General features: G+C 34.1%; 1 protein-coding gene across 1 annotated transcript in view; it reads left to right on the forward strand.

Moving 5' to 3' along the window:
- LOC134532240 (voltage-dependent T-type calcium channel subunit alpha-1G) overlaps positions 1-19,208 on the forward strand; it is a 248,321-nt gene that overhangs the window by 87,345 nt on the left and 141,768 nt on the right. Inside the window, exon 5 of the mRNA XM_063368661.1 lies at positions 3,798-4,080. Within this exon, the coding sequence (XP_063224731.1) occupies positions 3,798-4,080 (283 nt within the window). The remainder of the gene's footprint in view (positions 1-3,797; positions 4,081-19,208) is intronic.

Genomic DNA, 19,208 nt, shown 5'->3' on the forward strand with positions numbered 1-19,208 from the left:
ATGTCTTGAATGCACACTTCTTCACTTTGTCATTGAATGGATATGGCTTTCCATATATACAGTACAACCACAACTTATGTTTCAAAGGTCCGTTCGCTGCTACGTCATCAGTAAGCTGATTGATTATGTTCTGTCTAATATCGTCACGAAAATTACAAATGTCTTTTGACTCACTAATCATATTTAGATTATAGTAATCCTTCAATGTTCCACGAAATGTAGACTGCGCCAAGTAGAAGCCATTATCATTCACCTGTAGAGCACCGATAACAGTCTTAGGTTTAGTTTCAATTCCAGACGTCATACCAATCGGTTGCTGCTCATCTGTTTTTTTGTGTGTACGCTCACGAGTCTTCAACCTAAACCGAGGAGTCGAAATTTCTGCAGGTAGTTCATCAGTAGACACACGGACTTTACCGTTGCATTTTTTTGTATGTCGACGAAAACTATCAATTCGAGTAAACCATTCATGTCACTCATCGCAGCGAAACTTCATGCGAAAATGATTCTTCTTGCATTTACTACGTTCATTTCTCCGTGCAATATGGGAAAATGCGAATTACACTAACATGTTTCCGCACACTTTGGAACCGTAAATAAGATGGTAACCTACAGCAGACGAAAACAAGATGGCGGACATGACATCATACCAGCTGATGTAATATATACCTTGGTATTGGTGGGTCATACGGCAGATGGCTTCCATGGAAGAAGGATTTATCGACATTTTTGCTCTTACTGGGTTCGAACTGATGACTTCAAGGCGTAAGTGTGTTTTAAATAGTATTTTATTAAAATGTGATTAATAAATGTTATTATAATTTAAGAAATTTTTACAAATTTCTAGCATAAAAATTACTGTTTTCCGATATGGCAGCCATAACGAAAAGTTCAACGGTGTTTTTTAAATTTTAATAAAATTTAATTTATATTTATTTTTTTATAATTTTTCAATTTTTCCTGATTTTATAGGTTTAAAATTATGTATTTTCAAGATGGTGGACATGATGTCATATTAACTGATGATATATGCTATGAAAACAGTGGTGGGGGTCTGTCTGCCAGAAGCCACCCTGAGGGAAGGATCAGTCGCCATTTTAGTATTTTTTTCCCCTCACCGGTTTCGAACCGAGGACTCAGAGTTCCATGGTGTAAAAGTATGTTTTTTTTTAATTTTATTTAAATTTTATTAATTGAATTTTTTTATAAATTTTAAAAAATTTTCCATTAAAATCGGATAATAAATAAAGATTTTCAAGATGGCGGTCGTAACGGAAATTGCAGCGGTTACGTCATACTCCTAGATGACGTCTGCTGCTTAGAGCGGCTAGCTCTTAAGACTTTTAAGCCGCTTTTAGGAATTTGTGCTCTTTCTAAAACAAAAGTATTTTGAGGTTTTTCGAAATCCTAATTTATGAATTTTGGAGGAAGAAAACAAAAAAATTTTTCCTCGAAGAAAGTAATTTTTAATTTTTCAAATGTTTTGAGAATTTTTGGAGGAATTTTTTTCCCCCAAACAAACTGGAGATTTAGCGAATTTAGAGGATTTTTGGGTAAATTTAGGCTAATTTTGCCAAATTTTGAAGGTCAAAGGTCAAGGTCACGACCATCCAATATGGCCGCCGTGACGTCATCGGAGATGTAGGTTCCAAGGCAGCATAAACCGCTACAAACCTTTCCCTGATCCTTGTGCTCGGACATACCAAACTATACTGCTCATTGTGAACACTCTTTAATCCGGCATGAGCAATATTCGGAAAAAATTCCTTGTATAAATAAGAAATTTTAACGGTTCATATTTCAGTGTAGTTTTAAATAAAATAAAACAAAGAAAATCAAATAGAAGGTAAAAGATTATAAAAATCTGCAACATATAGTAGTTCTAATAATACATTTAACCTCCCCTCAATTAGTTATCACCTATAATCATTAAGTAGGCGAATTGTTTATGAAACATTAAATTAATTTGTCACAATTGTTCTTCAGAATAGATCAATAATTTGGAAGGACATATATAACTCTTTCGTTGCCAAAAAAAAAATGTTTTGCTGTACTGCGTGGAGTCAATTTTCAGAACCTGGTTGCTAGAAAACACGCAAGTGTATTTATTGTTAAAATAATAATTTATTTTACTAGCTACTCGTCTTACACACATATTAAAGAACAACATAATAACATGTACAACCTCTTAGCTAACATTTTACATTTCACACTATATTCGAACTATGTAAAAACACAATTTCCAAATATATATTAGGCTATCATTGACAGAGTCAGTAAATATGATTTTAGGCTTCTTGGTTGAGGTCGCGTATACAGTAATGACGTTGCCCTCGTGTTTTGGCATGATATTAATCGCCTCTGAACATTGCTGCAGCATGGCATACCATAACATCAGCCACATATTCAAACCCACGGGGCATGCCTCAAGTAGTTGCAAATTTAATTGACAAAAGAAAAAAGAAAAAAAATGATGTCTATGCAGTAGAAGTGCACTGCGTAAAAGTTTTAGCTATTTTCTTAGATTAACTATGTTTTCATACAACAGAAAATTACATTCAATGTGTTTTGAAAGAAAAACGCGGTTAGGGGGGGGGGTGTCAGGAAGAAGAATATATGGCGCTATGAAACGGGTGATAAGGTCTTTCTCTAGCAAACCCCTCTTAGAACTATAGGAAGATTGGAGGAGTGAAAAAAGTTTACGTGAAAACGTCTATTCGCTCGTTAACAGTGACAGCCGGTCGAAAGTTTTTTGTGCTTTAAAATCCCGTCAGATTTTAATCGCTAATAACTACGAGACTAATAGTGCGTCAATATTGGTTGAGCCCGCAACAGATAAATCATGTCTGTACGCGTTTGTTACGCGCTATTTGCTGTTCCTGGGACGTCATCGTACCGGTGTAGTCGCATGCGCGTCATTGTTACGAATTAGCTATGTGTAAAGTTATGAATTGGTGTAGCGTGTAAAAGCGTTCGGCTTGGACATTGATTCGGATGTCATTGCTTTCGGAGCACTACTTTGACCCAAAGTGAGACAGTATATGAAAGATATTGATAATTAAATTACATATTAATAAGAAACACTTTTCACGATTCCATCCCGAAGTTTTCACGAAAAATATACTGTGCGGACCCGAACTGCGCCTTTCTCTGTTTTTTTTATAACCTCTTTACTTTTAATAACGATTTAAAGACTTTTAAAGACGCCAGAAATACGTTAATATAGCCATTTAAGACTAGGTCTCACCTTTCTTTTCCTTTATTTGGTTTTTAAATCACTTTTTTTGAGGGATTTTCTTGTAATTTTATCACTAAAGTGCTCTAGTATGTTTCGTCTCAAATTGTCTTAATATATTTTTTAACTAAATGCTATTTAAATGAGTATAAATGTCGTAGACAGTTCATTATTCTTATAACTCGTGCAAAGTATTTTACAGCTAAAAAATAAGACTTGAGAAAATGTTTGACGTAATATTTCCTTAATAAATATTGATGGATATTTTTAAAAAAAATACGTACTTCCCATCGATCTGGGAGGTATTTAAATACACTTGTAATCCCGTGGCAAACTGAGACGTCTCCAGTTACACTGTATATATATATTTTTTAACTTTTTACGAGAGAAAATCTTCAGAAACTCCGTTGCCAACGAGGTCTCTTGTGAGACTGCGACGCAGAACTTTGGTAAAATGGCGAACGTCGCAAAGCCCTGCCTCGCAGTGCCACAAGCGACGTCGTCGGCGACTGTCCTTGTGCAAGTGTCAGAGCGGCAGCGCCGTGGCCTCGCGTGTGCGCAGACCGCTGGCCACCTACTACAAGTACGTGGAGCAGGACCGCGACTACATCTGCTCCAAGGCCGACGACAACGGCATGCACTCGTGCGCCGACCTGCCGCCCTACAAGGTTGGCGAGCTCGTCTGCAACGGCTCGTACAGCGCCGAGGGCGGCAACGACCCCACCAACACGTCGTGCGTCAACTGGAACCAGTACTACACCGAGTGCCTGGCGTCCACCTCCAACCCCTTCCAGGGCACCATCAGCTTCGACAACATCGGCCTGGCCTGGGTCGCCATATTCCTGGTGAGCGATCCATCCCCCCCCCCCCCCCCCCCCCCGACAGCCGAGAGACCGGGAAGCCTACAACTCATACGTAGTTTCGGTTCCCTACCACCTTCGCGCAACTTCGGATTCCTCTCGAAAAATTGAAATATTAAAAAAAATACGAAGGGTTAGGTTAGGTCAGGTCAGTCACAACATGCTTGTTTTCATTTGGAAACTTCTGATTCAGCGGCTGAAGTGGCGTTAATACCAAAACGCAAAACTTCGGAAATCTTCGGAAATTCTTGCTAGGGAACCGAAACTACTTACGTGAGTTTGTAGGCTTGCCCGTCCGAGCCTTGGCCACCGGCGGCAATACCTCGTGCATGAACTGTTACGTCATATACGTTAGTGCGTCAACAACCCAATCACACTTTAGCAGAAACCAAGCTGACGTAAAAATAGTTTTTTTGTGTTTGAAACCTTATGGTTAGAATTAAAATCTGGCATATATTTTGTCTCGCTACGATGACGGAACTACATTTTTTTTTTCACAACGAAGTGCAAACAACATACATACCAACAAAACCTTCTACCATTACTACTAATTACCACATAAGCAACCTAATTTATCAATTATATCACAGTAAATAACTAGTTCACGATTTATGATAAATTTTCTATTACAAAAAGTGATAATTAAAGAAAAATATCACTGTGCTCTTATTCTCATGGGGACACACACTAGTATTATATTACTATCTGGTGTACCTAAAACATGAATAATTAATTTTTAACAAATCCGAAGGACCAAAAAATTATATTCCCCATAAAAATGTGTGATTAAAAAAATTCTTAGCGAAAATAACTTTATTTGCGTGCTCATAATGTTGGCACCATATGTATTAAACAATTACATGGTTCACCCTGGACTGACGTGACAACGCCAAATTTTCACACAAAAATCTTGGGGCTGTCTGGTACTATCGTATAGTGTATGTAACTAAAATTTGTATAGTATAAGTAGTATAAGTGGCTAACTTCACTTTTTTCCAGGGCCAGATTTAATTTTTTTTAATTAATCACTGGCCAGACACATATGTATTAATATTAAATATCTTAGAACAATTTTCGTGGCATATGACTAAGAAACTATACCAAATATATTCTCTAAAAAATTGTAATAACTGAAAAAAAGTATTTAAATTTAGAAGAATTACCATTAAACAATATTTAGCTTTTAAAGTTAAATTATAATTTTTCCTAATATTTCTGTGGTAATGTCATGTTTTCATAACAGTGTCTTGACACATTATTCTGCATGTGCAAACGAAGACAGATAATACACAACACTTCACCTTGTGATATTTCTATGTTGAAAGACTCTTAAAGCGAGCCGCAAGAAAAGATGTCGTTGCCGGATGTGACAGTTGCATATCTCTGGTCCAAAACTTTCACAAAAATATTAAGTTAACCTTTAAAACAAACTGTAGACTTTCATAAACATTCCAAGATGGTGGGCAAGTTGGTGATGATATACAGTTAAATAGATCATTAAATATAAAAATTAATCGTAATGTTTGTTTTAATTCATTATAATAATTGTTAACAATGATCAGTACAGGTAAGGCAATATTTTGAATTGCTATAAAAACGAATTAAAAGCAAATTGAAGTCATTTCACCGCCAAAGATCGAAATTTTGTCAAAACATCGCATAACATAGTAATGAAAAGCAAAACACCAAATGCAACGAAATAATTCACCTCAATTACAGAATTTTGTGTTTAATATACGGTATTATAGAAAACCTTAAATATTATAAACTAAGTAAAAAAATTTTTAGTTCCATCGTATTGTTTTTTTTAAGTAAAGTAAAATCAAAGCTGATACATAAAACGTGGTTATAGGATTACAGAGAAAGATGTGATTTTGGGTTTTTAATACTGCATTTTTTATAGTATTGAAATTATAGGATAATGACAAAAAGTCAAATTTATATTTTTAAAAATTTTTTAACTTTCTCATGAACTAAGATACATGACAGAAGTATATTAAAGGTTTTTATTACAGTTTTTTTTTTTACTTTCTCGTATATGTAGTATTGTTTTATGCAGGCCTGCACACCATAAGAATCTTAAACAAGCTTTTTGTAGTAGTTGATCAACGTTATTTTGCTTCATGTGTACTTATTATTAAATACGTTTGATATTTGATGAAGATAAAGACGAAAAACATTATATTCAATAACGAAATTTGCATTTCATGATACAATATAAAATTGGTTCAAAATATAAGTTCCAACGACGGACGTGGCGTAGTCGGATGCAAGCCAGTTTTCAGTGCGACTGACCCCGTGGTTGAGTCCTGGGTGTGACATGCGTGTGAACCTTTATTTCTTTTGAAACTGAAACTTCACAACCCACAAAAGGCCAAACAAATGAGATCTAAGAGCAAATGTGAGCGAGTCTATCAGTACCTACTCGCCAGTGAAGTGTAAACATCTATCCACGGTAACGAGCTAATTCATGTGTTCCCACGTTGCAAATACACTTATAACACGAAACCTCGAAAACAAAATTTAAAGTAGAATTCTTGAAAATAATGCCGACCCTGATAAAGATAAGCAAATTGTGCTTCCAAATACATTTCTGTACGAAAGACCACAGGTAGTTTCCGCACCCGCCACTAGAATTCGCTGCCGAAGCATCTACGTCGACTATTGAATCCGGTAGCCTACAACTCACGTAGTTTCGGTTCCCTACCACGTTCGTGCAGCTTCGGATTTCTCTCAAAAATTGAAATTAAAAAAAATCGAAGGGTTACGTGAGGTTAGGTCAGTCACAACATTCTTGTTTTCATTGGAAACTTCTGATTTAGCGGCTGAAGTGGCGTTAATACCAAAACGCAAAACTTCGGAAATCTTCGGAAATTCTTGCAGGGAACCGAAAATACGTGAGTTTGTGGGCTTCCCTATTGAATCACTTAATTAGCAGACCGAAATTTTAAACTATGTAGTGACACGGCTCAGATAATAGCGAAGCAAAAAAATACTTGAAAAAATACTAAACAACCTAATTATCGACTAGGAAAATTTTATAAATTTCATTAAACTGTGAATACTATCATTGAGTATATGTAATATACTATCATTAAGTAGATATATATAATGTATAGAAGTCGCGAAGAGGGGATACGATTTATTCTGCCAATTTTTGGATCCAAAACTGAGGTAGTTCCAAGCTCCCCGCTAGACGGCTCTTCTTTCAAAAAGAAGGTACTCGTGGTTCCATACTCCCACGCGAGAGCGCTGTAGCATTGCTTGTCTCAAGGTCGCGCGCTCTTATATTTCTCTCTCTTTCATTCCGTGGATTTTTTTTTTGAAGAGTGGAGGGACAGAACATTGAAAATTTAGGCGGTTGGTTTACTAGTTATGCTGGTCAAAACGATGCCATAATATTTAAAACAAAAATAAACATTTTTTAAGGAACATTAATTTAAAAATTAATTCTTTGAAGTATTACACAATACTTTAAAAACAGCCAACATTAATAGATTATTCATTTGTACATGATTGCATCTGGTGTGATAATATTAGGTATGTATTTTAATAAAAATTGGTTCATTTTTAATATTTTAAAATTAAAAAAAATATATTTACCTAAATAATATATTATTTATGAAATGAATTTAAGTTCCTCAAAAAATCAAACTTGTTATGAATTCAAAAATGTTACGTTATTCCAAAATAAATTCCAACTACTGTTATCTAAATCGCTATTGTGTAAATCTGTGCACGGACTTAATAAGCGATACAGTCATAATAATTTTAGCAATATATTATTACACAAGAAAAACTCATGTTTATTGGGACGGAAAAATTGTGTGTTAAATAAATAATTAAGCAGAAAACATGTACATGCATATTATTTATGTTTACATAGGTGCAGTGAATTTTATTTTGCAGTAATAGATCTATAAAACGTTTATAGAAAATTTCAAACCAATTTACTACCCATACTTGTAAGTTGTAAGGTTTTGTAAATTATTTTTATCAGTAACATTATACAACACAATGCATTAAATTTCATTGCAAATTTTCAGTCAATTGAAAATCATTAAAAATGGTGTGTGAAATCATATAAAAATACTATATACAAAAAATATACATAGGGTAAACCGAGGTAATTTGGATATTTCACAATTATTGATAAATGGCTATAATCTATGTTGAAAAATAAATTGTTTATCTACAGGATATCTTAATATACACTTTCGTTCGTATGTTAAACCTTATAGATAATAAATACTCTAAACAATGAATTTGAAAATCAATTTTTTTAAATTTACACTTTTTTATGTAATCTGGTCATACATATTTAATTTGGTGATATAGTCGAGGTAATTTGGTGACAAAACATACTTTAGAAATATAATTCTCTAAAGTAGCCAAATCATATGTATGTTGCATTATATACACACAGTAGCACTTAAACTTCCAACTAAATATTGTTATGACATTAAAAAAATTAATATATAATTTTTTATAAGCACACTTTTAAATTGACATTTATAAAGCATACATGTACGTACACAATCCAGGATTTAAAAAATTAACATTCGTAATTGGTCATCATTACTAAAAACATTGTTATATTAATTAGAAAATTTAACCCCCACCCCACCCCGCCTCATAAAACGTCATAATTATCATCGTTGTATCAAAATGTTTATATAGAAAGCAATTTTAAAGAAACCTTTTTTTTACAGAAAAGTTTTAGCCAATTTCTACATTATTTACTGGGCACAGTTGTCACACATATAACAGGTTGTGTCATCAACAGAAGTTTGACACATCTCGTGGTATGGAAATTAACAAAAACAACACTGGACCCATTTAGCACCATTTCTTTGTTTGCAATCGGAGGAATAACTTTTCTCACAAACCCCACACAACCAATCACTTTCTGGCTGAATGTTCGTAGGTTTAGGTGTTGCTGAATTTATTTTCGTGTTACTTCTTACTGTTTCATTCCCAACTTTCTTTTTCTTTTTGAATCCCTCATCTTCACCTGGGGGTGTTAAACATTTAGCTGAGGAATCCCTTTTCTTTGTTTTTCGGGTTATCTGCTGATCCTTGTGGTTAAATACAGGCTTTTTCAAAATGCCAGTGACAGCTTCTTCCAATGATGCCTGGCTCGCTTTCATCGAGGGAACCAGCACTTTCTGCCCTGAACATGAAGCTTTTTGTACCCTTGAAGTTGTATCAGTTGCCTCAGAATGGGAAACTTCATCATTTTGAGCACGTTCGGTGTAATTGGCTGGAGCGAGCGCTCCATGTGTTATGGCATCAGGATTCAGTGGCACAATTCCCGATTTTCTGAAACCTGCTCTGATGTTCTTACATGAGAAGGCATTTACAAAAGCAGGGGTCATCATTCGATGAAACAAAGTACGGTTTGGTTTTGTTGATGATTCCCTCATAAATTCGTCGAGACTTTCAGCCCAAGCTACCTTAAGAGCTTTGTAAACTCCCACGTCTAGTGGCTGAAGGAGGTGGCTGGTATGTGCTGGGAATGTAAACAAACAAATGTCATTTTGTTTGGCCAAAGATATTACTTCTGGTGAGATAGGGGAAGTGTGAGAGTCCATAAGTAGTAACACTAGTCTTTGAGGCGGGATACAGTTGATGAAGTGCTTCATCCAGTCATAAAACAGTTCTGAAGCTATCCAACCTTTAGGTGATAGCCGCACTATTGTGTTGGGAAGAGCATTTTGTTTTAAGTCATCATTCAATCGAACACCCTTAAAAATAACCATGGGAGGAATCCAAGAACCATCAGTACACGCACATCCCAAAAAAGTATGAGTTTCACCTTTATCAGCAAATGTCCTGTTATAAATGTATCTTTTTCCAAAAACAGTGATAATTTTTTTAGGTTTAACAACGAACGTTATTCCCCTCTCATAGCAATTCCAGATGCAATTTTTCATGTTCTTTATTCCTAATTTTGTCAGCACCAAATCAAGCTTCAAAAAAAATGTAGATCATTTTACGGTTTCCCATGGATGCTCTGTATGCAGCTAAATTTTCAGGTACACGTAAATTAAGTCCATATCTTGTTTTGAAGTTTACCCACCACCACAAACTTGCACTCTTTTTCTGTGGGTTCAAAAATATTCACGACCACACACTTCTGCCATTCGGTAAGCAATATCTGTTACTTGTTTCACAGTTAGTCCGAACCCTAATTCTTGCATTTCATTGATGTAGTGATAAATTTTTTGCTCTAATTCAACGGAAAGCGCATGAGGTCTTCCCATTTTAGGCAAACTAACGACCGACTTTGGGTAGGGATTTGCTTTTAAAAACCTTTTGAGCGTGGACCAAGGGACATTTTTTTCTTTTGCTTCTTTATTAATTGTAAAATTGTTTTCAGTCACAAGTTCAGCTGCTTCAATAAGGTCTCTGTGGTTGTATGATCGATACACTTGAATTCCAGAAACAGACTTTTCCTTTGTTTTATGTTTGTTCGCTGATTTACTTAGTACTGGAGGCATTTTTTTTAACTAAGTTAATTTGACGATATAGGTAATTTTGTGATAACAGGTAATTTGGTGATAAGACTGATCGCAAAAAAAGCATTCACGTTAAAAATATATAAGCAAGAATACATATGATATTTAAATAAAATACTTAGTATTAGTCTGACTTGCTAATGTAGCTACATTTCAAAACTGTTATTTTAGCATGGGTATAAAATGGAGCTTCAAATGCTAAGAAAATGTTCTTAAAACTTAAGGTTTTGTGAAAATGTAAACATCAATCATCAAAAGTTTTTACACTGAAAAATAATATTCACATGTACCTAAACGTTTCCACGTTGCTACATCTAAAAAATACCTTTATTTCTGCTGAAAAAACTGACATAAGAAATCACTTTGCTTGCGCGTCACAACAAGCCAATATTTGCACGCTACTAACATTTTTTTCTTGTGTCTTCGAAAGCGTTCAACAGAGCGCGAAGCTAGACTTGTACTCTATCTAGCGACAAACTTTGGAAGCTTTTCCTCTACAGGTTTGTTAGCGAGCAGCGATGGCAGAAATATCCCGGAATTACCTCTATCACCAATTTACCTCGGTTTACCCTACTATGTTATTATCTTTATGAATTTCAATTAATAAGGGCCCCTTGATTTTGAGTCAAGTTGATATGTTAATATTCTTGCAAAAGTTTTTCTCTGTATTAAAGAGCTGTTTAAATAGTTTATTTACATGCACGAAACATTTTATTGTCATTAAAATCCATATCATGAACCTATCATATTGGGTGACCTTTTTTACATGAGCTACAGCGAAATTGTACACTTTGGCAGGTGAATATTTTGAATAAAAAAAAGAAGCAAATATTCGTGTAGTACAAGACTAGCTAATCACGTATAAATATTTTTTTCTTAATTTTATAGTAAACTATTTAGTTGTCAAAGTAACGAAAGTCCGTTCAAACAAAATGTAAATAATAACCACCTTAAGTGAAACAGACTGTAGCTAAATGAGGCCCAGTAATTAATAAGTTAAAATCTGTAAAAGATTTAAGTACTCCACACACCCTCAATTGTATATGTTTACAATTTTTTGTAATTACAAAGATTATAAATATATACAATTGACGTAATACACGTCAGTATAACTTCTTGAAAATTAAATACAAAAATTTACCAAGTAGACAAAACAGATATCTATTTAAAACTTAAATCGTGCGAAGCAAATAAGATTTATATATAAAACAATTTCCTGAATACAAATAAAATTTTCTTTAGCCAAAATAATAACACTGTGAGAAAACATTACTACATTTATTTCGTAGTTTCTGTTTAGAATTTTTTAAGGAAGTAAAAGAAAACTTTACTTATATTGGTGAACGTAATTTGAAGAACGATCCATAGTTTTTTACCTTAAACTATTGCTTTTAAAAACGTTTGCTACAATTTTAGAGATGAGGTAAATCGCATTTAACTGTTGTATATCAAATTGAACATGCAGTGAAAGAGTTAAAATTATGGTAAGTATTTAATGTTTAATCTTTTATAGTTTAGCTTAATTTTCATGTTGCTTATTTTTCGTTTGGTGTCACGTTCTTGTCTGGAGATATACTACCCTCCCTTAGTAGGAACATTCAATGTTATTGTAATACTTATAATTAAAACCTAAAACCTTTGTCTCAAACAACCTTTGATACGAAAAACGCTTATTTCAAAGGATGACAAAAATTGTTTAAATGGCCGTAGTACTTCAAGTACCAACGTATAGAAACGGAATACATATTCAGATATTTAGAATTCAATATTCATATAAATAAGTGTAAAAATTAATTGTTCAATTTAGTAAAATAATCGAGAGGAATATTAATAAATAAGGAAAATCTATAAATATGGAGTTTGTTTATTGTAATTTTTCATTTTGTTTGTTTATTAAAGATAATGTAATAATTTATCATTTATAATGCAAATAAATTTTACATACGAGAAAAAAAACACTTATATAAAAAAAATTAAAAATAAACTTTTAAACTTTTCACAATTTATATCACTAATATTCACAATAATTTTTTTTTTATTTCTTTGAAACAGTCTTCATTATTAATCACTAGAGGATAAGATTTAAAAGCAAATATATAATTATTTTAATTTGTATGTAGCCTGTGAAAATTTAGTTACATGGTGCACGCGCATCGTAAAAATTTATTCTCGTATTTTTTTTTATAACGTGCCTGACGTAGTAAAACACCTGATACTATTTGCCAAATTGATGCAAGTGTCTACGCAGTTATGGATACGTACAAATGCGCGCAGGATTATCGTCAGCGTGCAGACCCACGGGCTTCCGCGAACGAGTGAGAGTAATTCCATAAAATATTGTGTGAAGTTTCCAAGGCAGAGAACGCCAGCAAGTCCTTTACTTTCGTGGTCCATTCACGTCAAGTCCACTGTTGGCGGCGACTCGGCTTCCCGCCCGCGCTCATTAAGGGCTGCGGCGGAGGACTTATTCTTTGTCCGAGGGCCCGGGATGTCTCCCCTTCCCCCTCGAACCATCCTGGACGCCCGCTGCTCGGAGTGAATGGACTTCCGCGAGCCGTGGCCTAGCGGGCGAGGCACGCGTGACGTCGCCTACACTTCGGATGTGAAACCGGTTGTTGCTTGCACGAGAGTGCCCTACAGCTACATATAGAGCGAAAAAAAATTTTTCCAGATTTTTCATACAATTGCACACATGTTAAAACATATCGTCCTATGACTAGGGATAGGAAAAATTCGCGGGTTCAATGACCTGCAGGATGAACTCCATAGTTCTACGTACACTCGGTCAAATGCCACCCACCCATTGGCTGCCGTCTTGTGAGACGTCCCAACGTAGCAGCCTGTGATTCGATAAAGCTTTGGTCGGGCGTTTCTAATTGGCCCAGAGTCATCCAGGTGAGTTTTTAGCCAATAGCAGAGGCAGCACTGAGGTGTAACTATTTGTATTTTAGCCTGTCGCGAATTGAACCCGCGAATTTTTCCTATCCCTACCTATGACAAATTATAACTTTCATTAATACAACGATGGATAACGCTCGGTCAAAAACGTACTAAACTCGTGAGAAGAAAAAAAATTATTGACAGTTTCAGTTTTCCACGTATCTAATTCACATTTTCACATAACCGCCACTCAGTTTCAAACATTTTTTTTTACCGCTGAACCAGTTTAGTTAACCCTCTGCATAGGGAGTTCGCCACCTCAGCAATATAACGGACGCCTTGGCCATAGGCAGAATGGACCGCGAATACGCAATGCGTGTAGCCTACATACAGGCGCATAGTAAACACCTTTTTGGCAAACGTTTAACAGTCTCCGTACTTGAGTAGAAAAATGATGGCTACAGTTTTTTTTTTCAGGAAAAAAAGGGCGTAATTTTTGTTTATTTAATAAAACTTCGGCCAAACCATCGACAAAAAAAGTTACAAAAATTTGATTGTCAACTGGCTTAATTCCCAAGCGGCAAACTTCTGTGCAGAGGGGTTAAAGAAACTTGTGCAGCGTTGTGAAAATAACTTCGAACTGATTGGTAATTATGTGAAAGTGTAAAGTAGGTCTGTAGTAAGTTAAAACTGCCAACATTTCAAATTCACGGGTTAATATATTTTTAATGATCAAATGGAGCTTACTTTCAGAATATCCCTCGTACTTTCGGAAACACACATTTGTGCATAAATGCCAATTCCATAAAAAAACTATATAAAATCCTAAAAAATTTCAGCCAATCCTCGAAAAATAATCCTATATAATCCTAGTAGCCTACAGTTTTCTCGCTCTTCCAATGATAATAAAAAATTGTTACAACTCAATAAAATTGGTTTTCAGCTGCAGAAATTGGCAATTTCTACAGCTGCTGCAAACCGGATCCACAAGATTGTAATGGACTTTAAACCACTTGAATCAGACTTGGTGCTCGTATATCCTTGTGGTTTCCGGTCTCTGATGGAACCCTGAAAATTAATGCAACTACGTTATATTTTATTTAAAGGATCCTTACAAAAACACTTCAAATCGATTCGCTGAAGGCGAGGTTGTAAAAATGGTTCATTAAATTAGATTCACTGTTTTTCATCACTTTTTAAACTTTCTTATTTAGAGAAAGTTTACAGATGAAAAATTTAGATTTAATTCTCTGGTTGAGAAAAAAAATAATATCCTACTTCTAAGCAGTCCTATGTATCATTTAGATAGTTAGTTACTATGCAAGATTTTGTTTTTACTGCTGTGCGCTCGATGACATGAAAATTTTATACGTTGACATGCTCTAGCTTATAATTAAAAAAATGGCAGATTACTGAGTACACTCTCGTCACACGCATCCTGTTTTTTCTTCACGGCGACAGTGAACTTGGCACGTATATTCTTGAGACCGCTTGTTACCATATCCAGTAGGACATTTAACATAAATATTCTAAACGCTTCTTCACATTTTAAAGAATGATTATTTGTTGTTAATCATATAGTGCAATTTGATTCGGACTACAGAATCACATGATTGAAGAAAATTGAGGAAATAAGAGGAAAGGAGAACAGTGGTAAAATTTCTTGTAAAAAAATTGGCTTCACAAAAAAAAGTGCTAATTAGTAATAAGTGAAGAAAATTGTCTCTTTTAAATATGAAATAAGTAGGCTTGCATATTATCTAACGTTGGACAACTTATCGTAGGAAACTCTCTGATCCTTAAGTTTGAATTATAAAAGAGCTCTTTCTGAATAAAAATATATTATACCTTTTTAAATGGATAACTCATTATTATCCGTATTAATCAAATCCAAGTGAATTAACATTAGTGAATACGTATGCCACATTCTACATTAAGCTTAAGTTTTCAGCAAAAGTTTGTAGGGCTCAAAAGCATTTTATGTTTGGTAGCGCACAAGAAAAATTACTCTATCTTTCAAGTTTTATTACGTAAAACTATTGATCTTTCAACAGGTCTTAAAGCATTCCAACTCATTAATGCTCCAATACCGTGCTGTCTAAAGATTTAAAAAAAAATTGTGTTTCACGTTTTTATTGCTGGTCAAAATCTTTTTTTTCCCCTTTGAAATCACTTTCATCAAATGTATCTAAGGTTGAGGTCAAAATTTTTTTCAGCAAACTGATTCGTATAATTTTTCAATTGAAAATTCGTTGAATCTGACTTTCGTTTAGTGACGATTTGGTTTAAAATACGACGTCTCGCTCGGCAAAACTGAATTCGCGCCGCTGATACTTGTGTTTGAATTTAAGCAGCTCCGCGTTTATGTTTCTAACGTTCGAGATTTTGCTAGTCCCTACATGCTACACAAAAACAAAAACAGATCCTCCTGTACTTCAGCACTGGACGCACCTCAGTCAGTCAGGTTGGCAGCAGTGGTCCCGGGCGGTTCTCCGCGGCCGGTAAGTCACCCTCGTGAATAAACAACAGAGGTCACCGGCTATCGATTCGAATGATCGCTTACTTACCTGAGCGCCAGAGTTCCCGGCAGCCAGGGATAAGCCTACAGTTCACAGGGATGAGAGCCACGCCCGAACAGTTCCTGAGTTCTCCGAAGCTTGACGATCGTTCGTGAATGAACACCATATTGCTATGATTTACATATTTTACAATCTTAGATTATTTTAACTAACGCTAACCTAACCTAACCAGTTTTCATTTTAGTAACAATAAACTAAACAAATCTAACCTACCCTTTCGAAAAAAAAATATTATTTAACACACTGACTTAACATAATCTAACCTAACCTAACCTTTTACTTCGGTAAACTTCGGGACTGTCCGGATTTTGGTTGTGGCTTACGTCCCTGTGAACTGTAGGCTATCCCCAGTCAGAATGTATTAGTTCATACAGTGAGTGTCTGCTCATAGGCTTCAAGTCACTTTGTTTAACGACTATTTAGCTGTGCAACGGCTAATTCAATAAATTTATTAGAATACATTTAAAAGAACTCGCTGGAAAGAATCGTTAAAATATCACAATTAAGTGGGTGTTTTTAAATAAACTTGTGTGCCACACATCTGCAAGGAATCAGGGTTGAAGGGTCGTTCTCATTTTGGATTCAATTATTAGCACGGCAAAGATTTCCCATATTCGCATACCAACACCTTAACTTCTTATCCCTGTAATGTATGAGGTAGTAACTTACATGCAAGGCAGCTGAAAAATGTTTTTAGTTTGTACATACCCTCTAGAGTGTACGCGGATACATGTTTGTTTATAACTTGGTGCTATTGTTTTATTTATAGTGCACGGCGCTATTTATAGATTTTAGACTTAAGTACGTGGCGACACAAATCCATGTATGAAATTTAATTGTTACACAACATAATATACATAATTGTACTTTTTAGGGTTTGTTATTTACGCATCAACGATCTATAAAATAGTAATATTACTATTGCATTTAATGTATGGTCATTATGTTCTTGTTGTTGAAATAAATAATTTCATATAATTTCCCTTTTAAACTGTTAACTGATTATTTGTTTCTGCTAACAAAATAATATATTTTAAGAAATAATTTTTTTGAATATAAGAAAAGAGGTTAAAGTAAATAATTCATTCTTCAAAAGTAATTATTTTTTAAATGGTCACTATTTGTTTTAAAATAAATAGAACCAAGGATACTCACCAAAGTATCTCTTTAAAAAACTAGAAAAAATTTTAAAACATATTTATATTGTTCGACGTTCTCTGACACATAAATGCACACTTTGTAGGATAGGAAAAAGGAACCTAAACATGAATAATGAAATAATATTTGAATTTTTAACAAGTTAATAAAAATTTTCTGTACGCAACGTATTAAAATGTAGACATTCTGAAACAAATTCTATACAGATTGTAGTAAATTTCCTAATTTCATATATTTTTATCAATGCTTCAAAAGTCAAATTTTGTTTAAAGAGAAAGGTGAATGTTTTCATAACATAAAATTTTATGCCTTTTTAAAATTTTTATTGATTTAATTCGAATCTATACTAGTCAGTAACAATTTTTGAACATTAAATATTACGTATACCGTTAAGTAGTACATTTTATTTGTATAAGTTTAAAAAAACGGCGTTGCGAATTAAATAAAAAACACTAACCTAAGCACTTATATTATATCGTGCAATAAAACTTTATATAAATGTAGGAGAAACCAAGTGTTTCAAATGTTTATAATTATAATATTTGTATCTGTAATGAATAAAAACAACACTGCATAATGTAATAAATAAAATATTCAGAGTTATACTTTAGAGGAGACCAACTAAACCACTTCCTCCGGAGAAGTGAACTGTTAAAAATATTCACCTTAAATTTGAGAAGAACGCGGGTTACAAATCATCCAGAGATCTTCGCGAATTTACGGTTATCTTCGTCAATCAAACAAACGCTGGGTTTACTTACTTTGAACATGAATCAACAATAACAAACATATTATTAAAAGAAAACAAAAAGTGTGATGAGTCTTAATTGAAAACCGTCTTTTTTTCTTTTACTTATACTTTGTTTACAAAGAAACACAGAACTCAGAGGTCGGAATACTGCGCAGTTTTTTAGGAAGCTACAGTAATCTAAGTTATGAAAAACTGTTCTTTTCTTGCAGGTTAATTATTCGTGTTAAATATAAAAAATTTAATTAAATGTCTAACACGAGCATAAATCATTTCGCAAAGGTGTCCTTAGCGTGTACCGGAAAAAAAATTAATTTTATGTATAATGCTAGAATATTTCGTCAGATATAAAAGAACTAAACGTGACATGATAATATTAGAAACAAGACAGGTAATGGAATTAAGGATTTAGATAATTGTTTTGTAAAATCATTGCCACGTTAAAATTTTAAGTCAAAATGATAAAGACCATCAAACTGTATCCCAAAAGGATAGCAAAATTATTTGTTATAATCAAGCTGAAAATTAATTTCGTGCTAATTTATTAGGTACTATCATTAACTTTGAACATACATCATTCTTCCCAGGCAGTTTTTTTTCACGCCATTAAGCTAACTTGTAGCATTTCACTTTACACAGTTATGATGAGTATGTTAATTAATTACTAAGCAGAGTGACGTCTACCTTACAAAAAACACTATAGACTAATAGTTTCATTGGCAGGAATTAAATATAAATTTTATTTTGATGGTTTATTTATCGCACTCTAATTAAAAAAAAATGGAATGTGTAAACATATTAGCTCTCGTACACGGCATTTGATAGGTGTAATTTCGTGAAAATGGAATGGAAGTCGATGAACGGAAATGGATATTAAGCTGACGATCCCACGTGTAGCAACAGAAAATCTTATATATTCACTTCCGTAAACATTAGGGCGCATACCAGGCGTATTGATGAGCCAAATGAAACTTTATGATAGTGAACCTAGCGTAGAATATATTTGGTAAACAAAAATAGTCGCAGGAAAAAAAATAATCTTAACATTTAAAGTATACTTAAGGAAACTGGTATTACAATGAGTACGATACGTATTCTGTTTCTAAATTCCCAACTGGCTTAGTAACACAGCGGGTAAGCGCGCGCTTTTTAACCTCACGTGGCGTGGACTATTTAATAGTTTTAATATAACTCGCTAGGAGGAATAATGAAAATGCCATCGTGAAG

The sequence above is a fragment of the Bacillus rossius genome, chromosome 5 (genome assembly GCF_032445375.1).
Source record: "Bacillus rossius redtenbacheri isolate Brsri chromosome 5, Brsri_v3, whole genome shotgun sequence".
Taxonomy (NCBI): Eukaryota; Metazoa; Arthropoda; class Insecta; order Phasmatodea; family Bacillidae; genus Bacillus; species Bacillus rossius.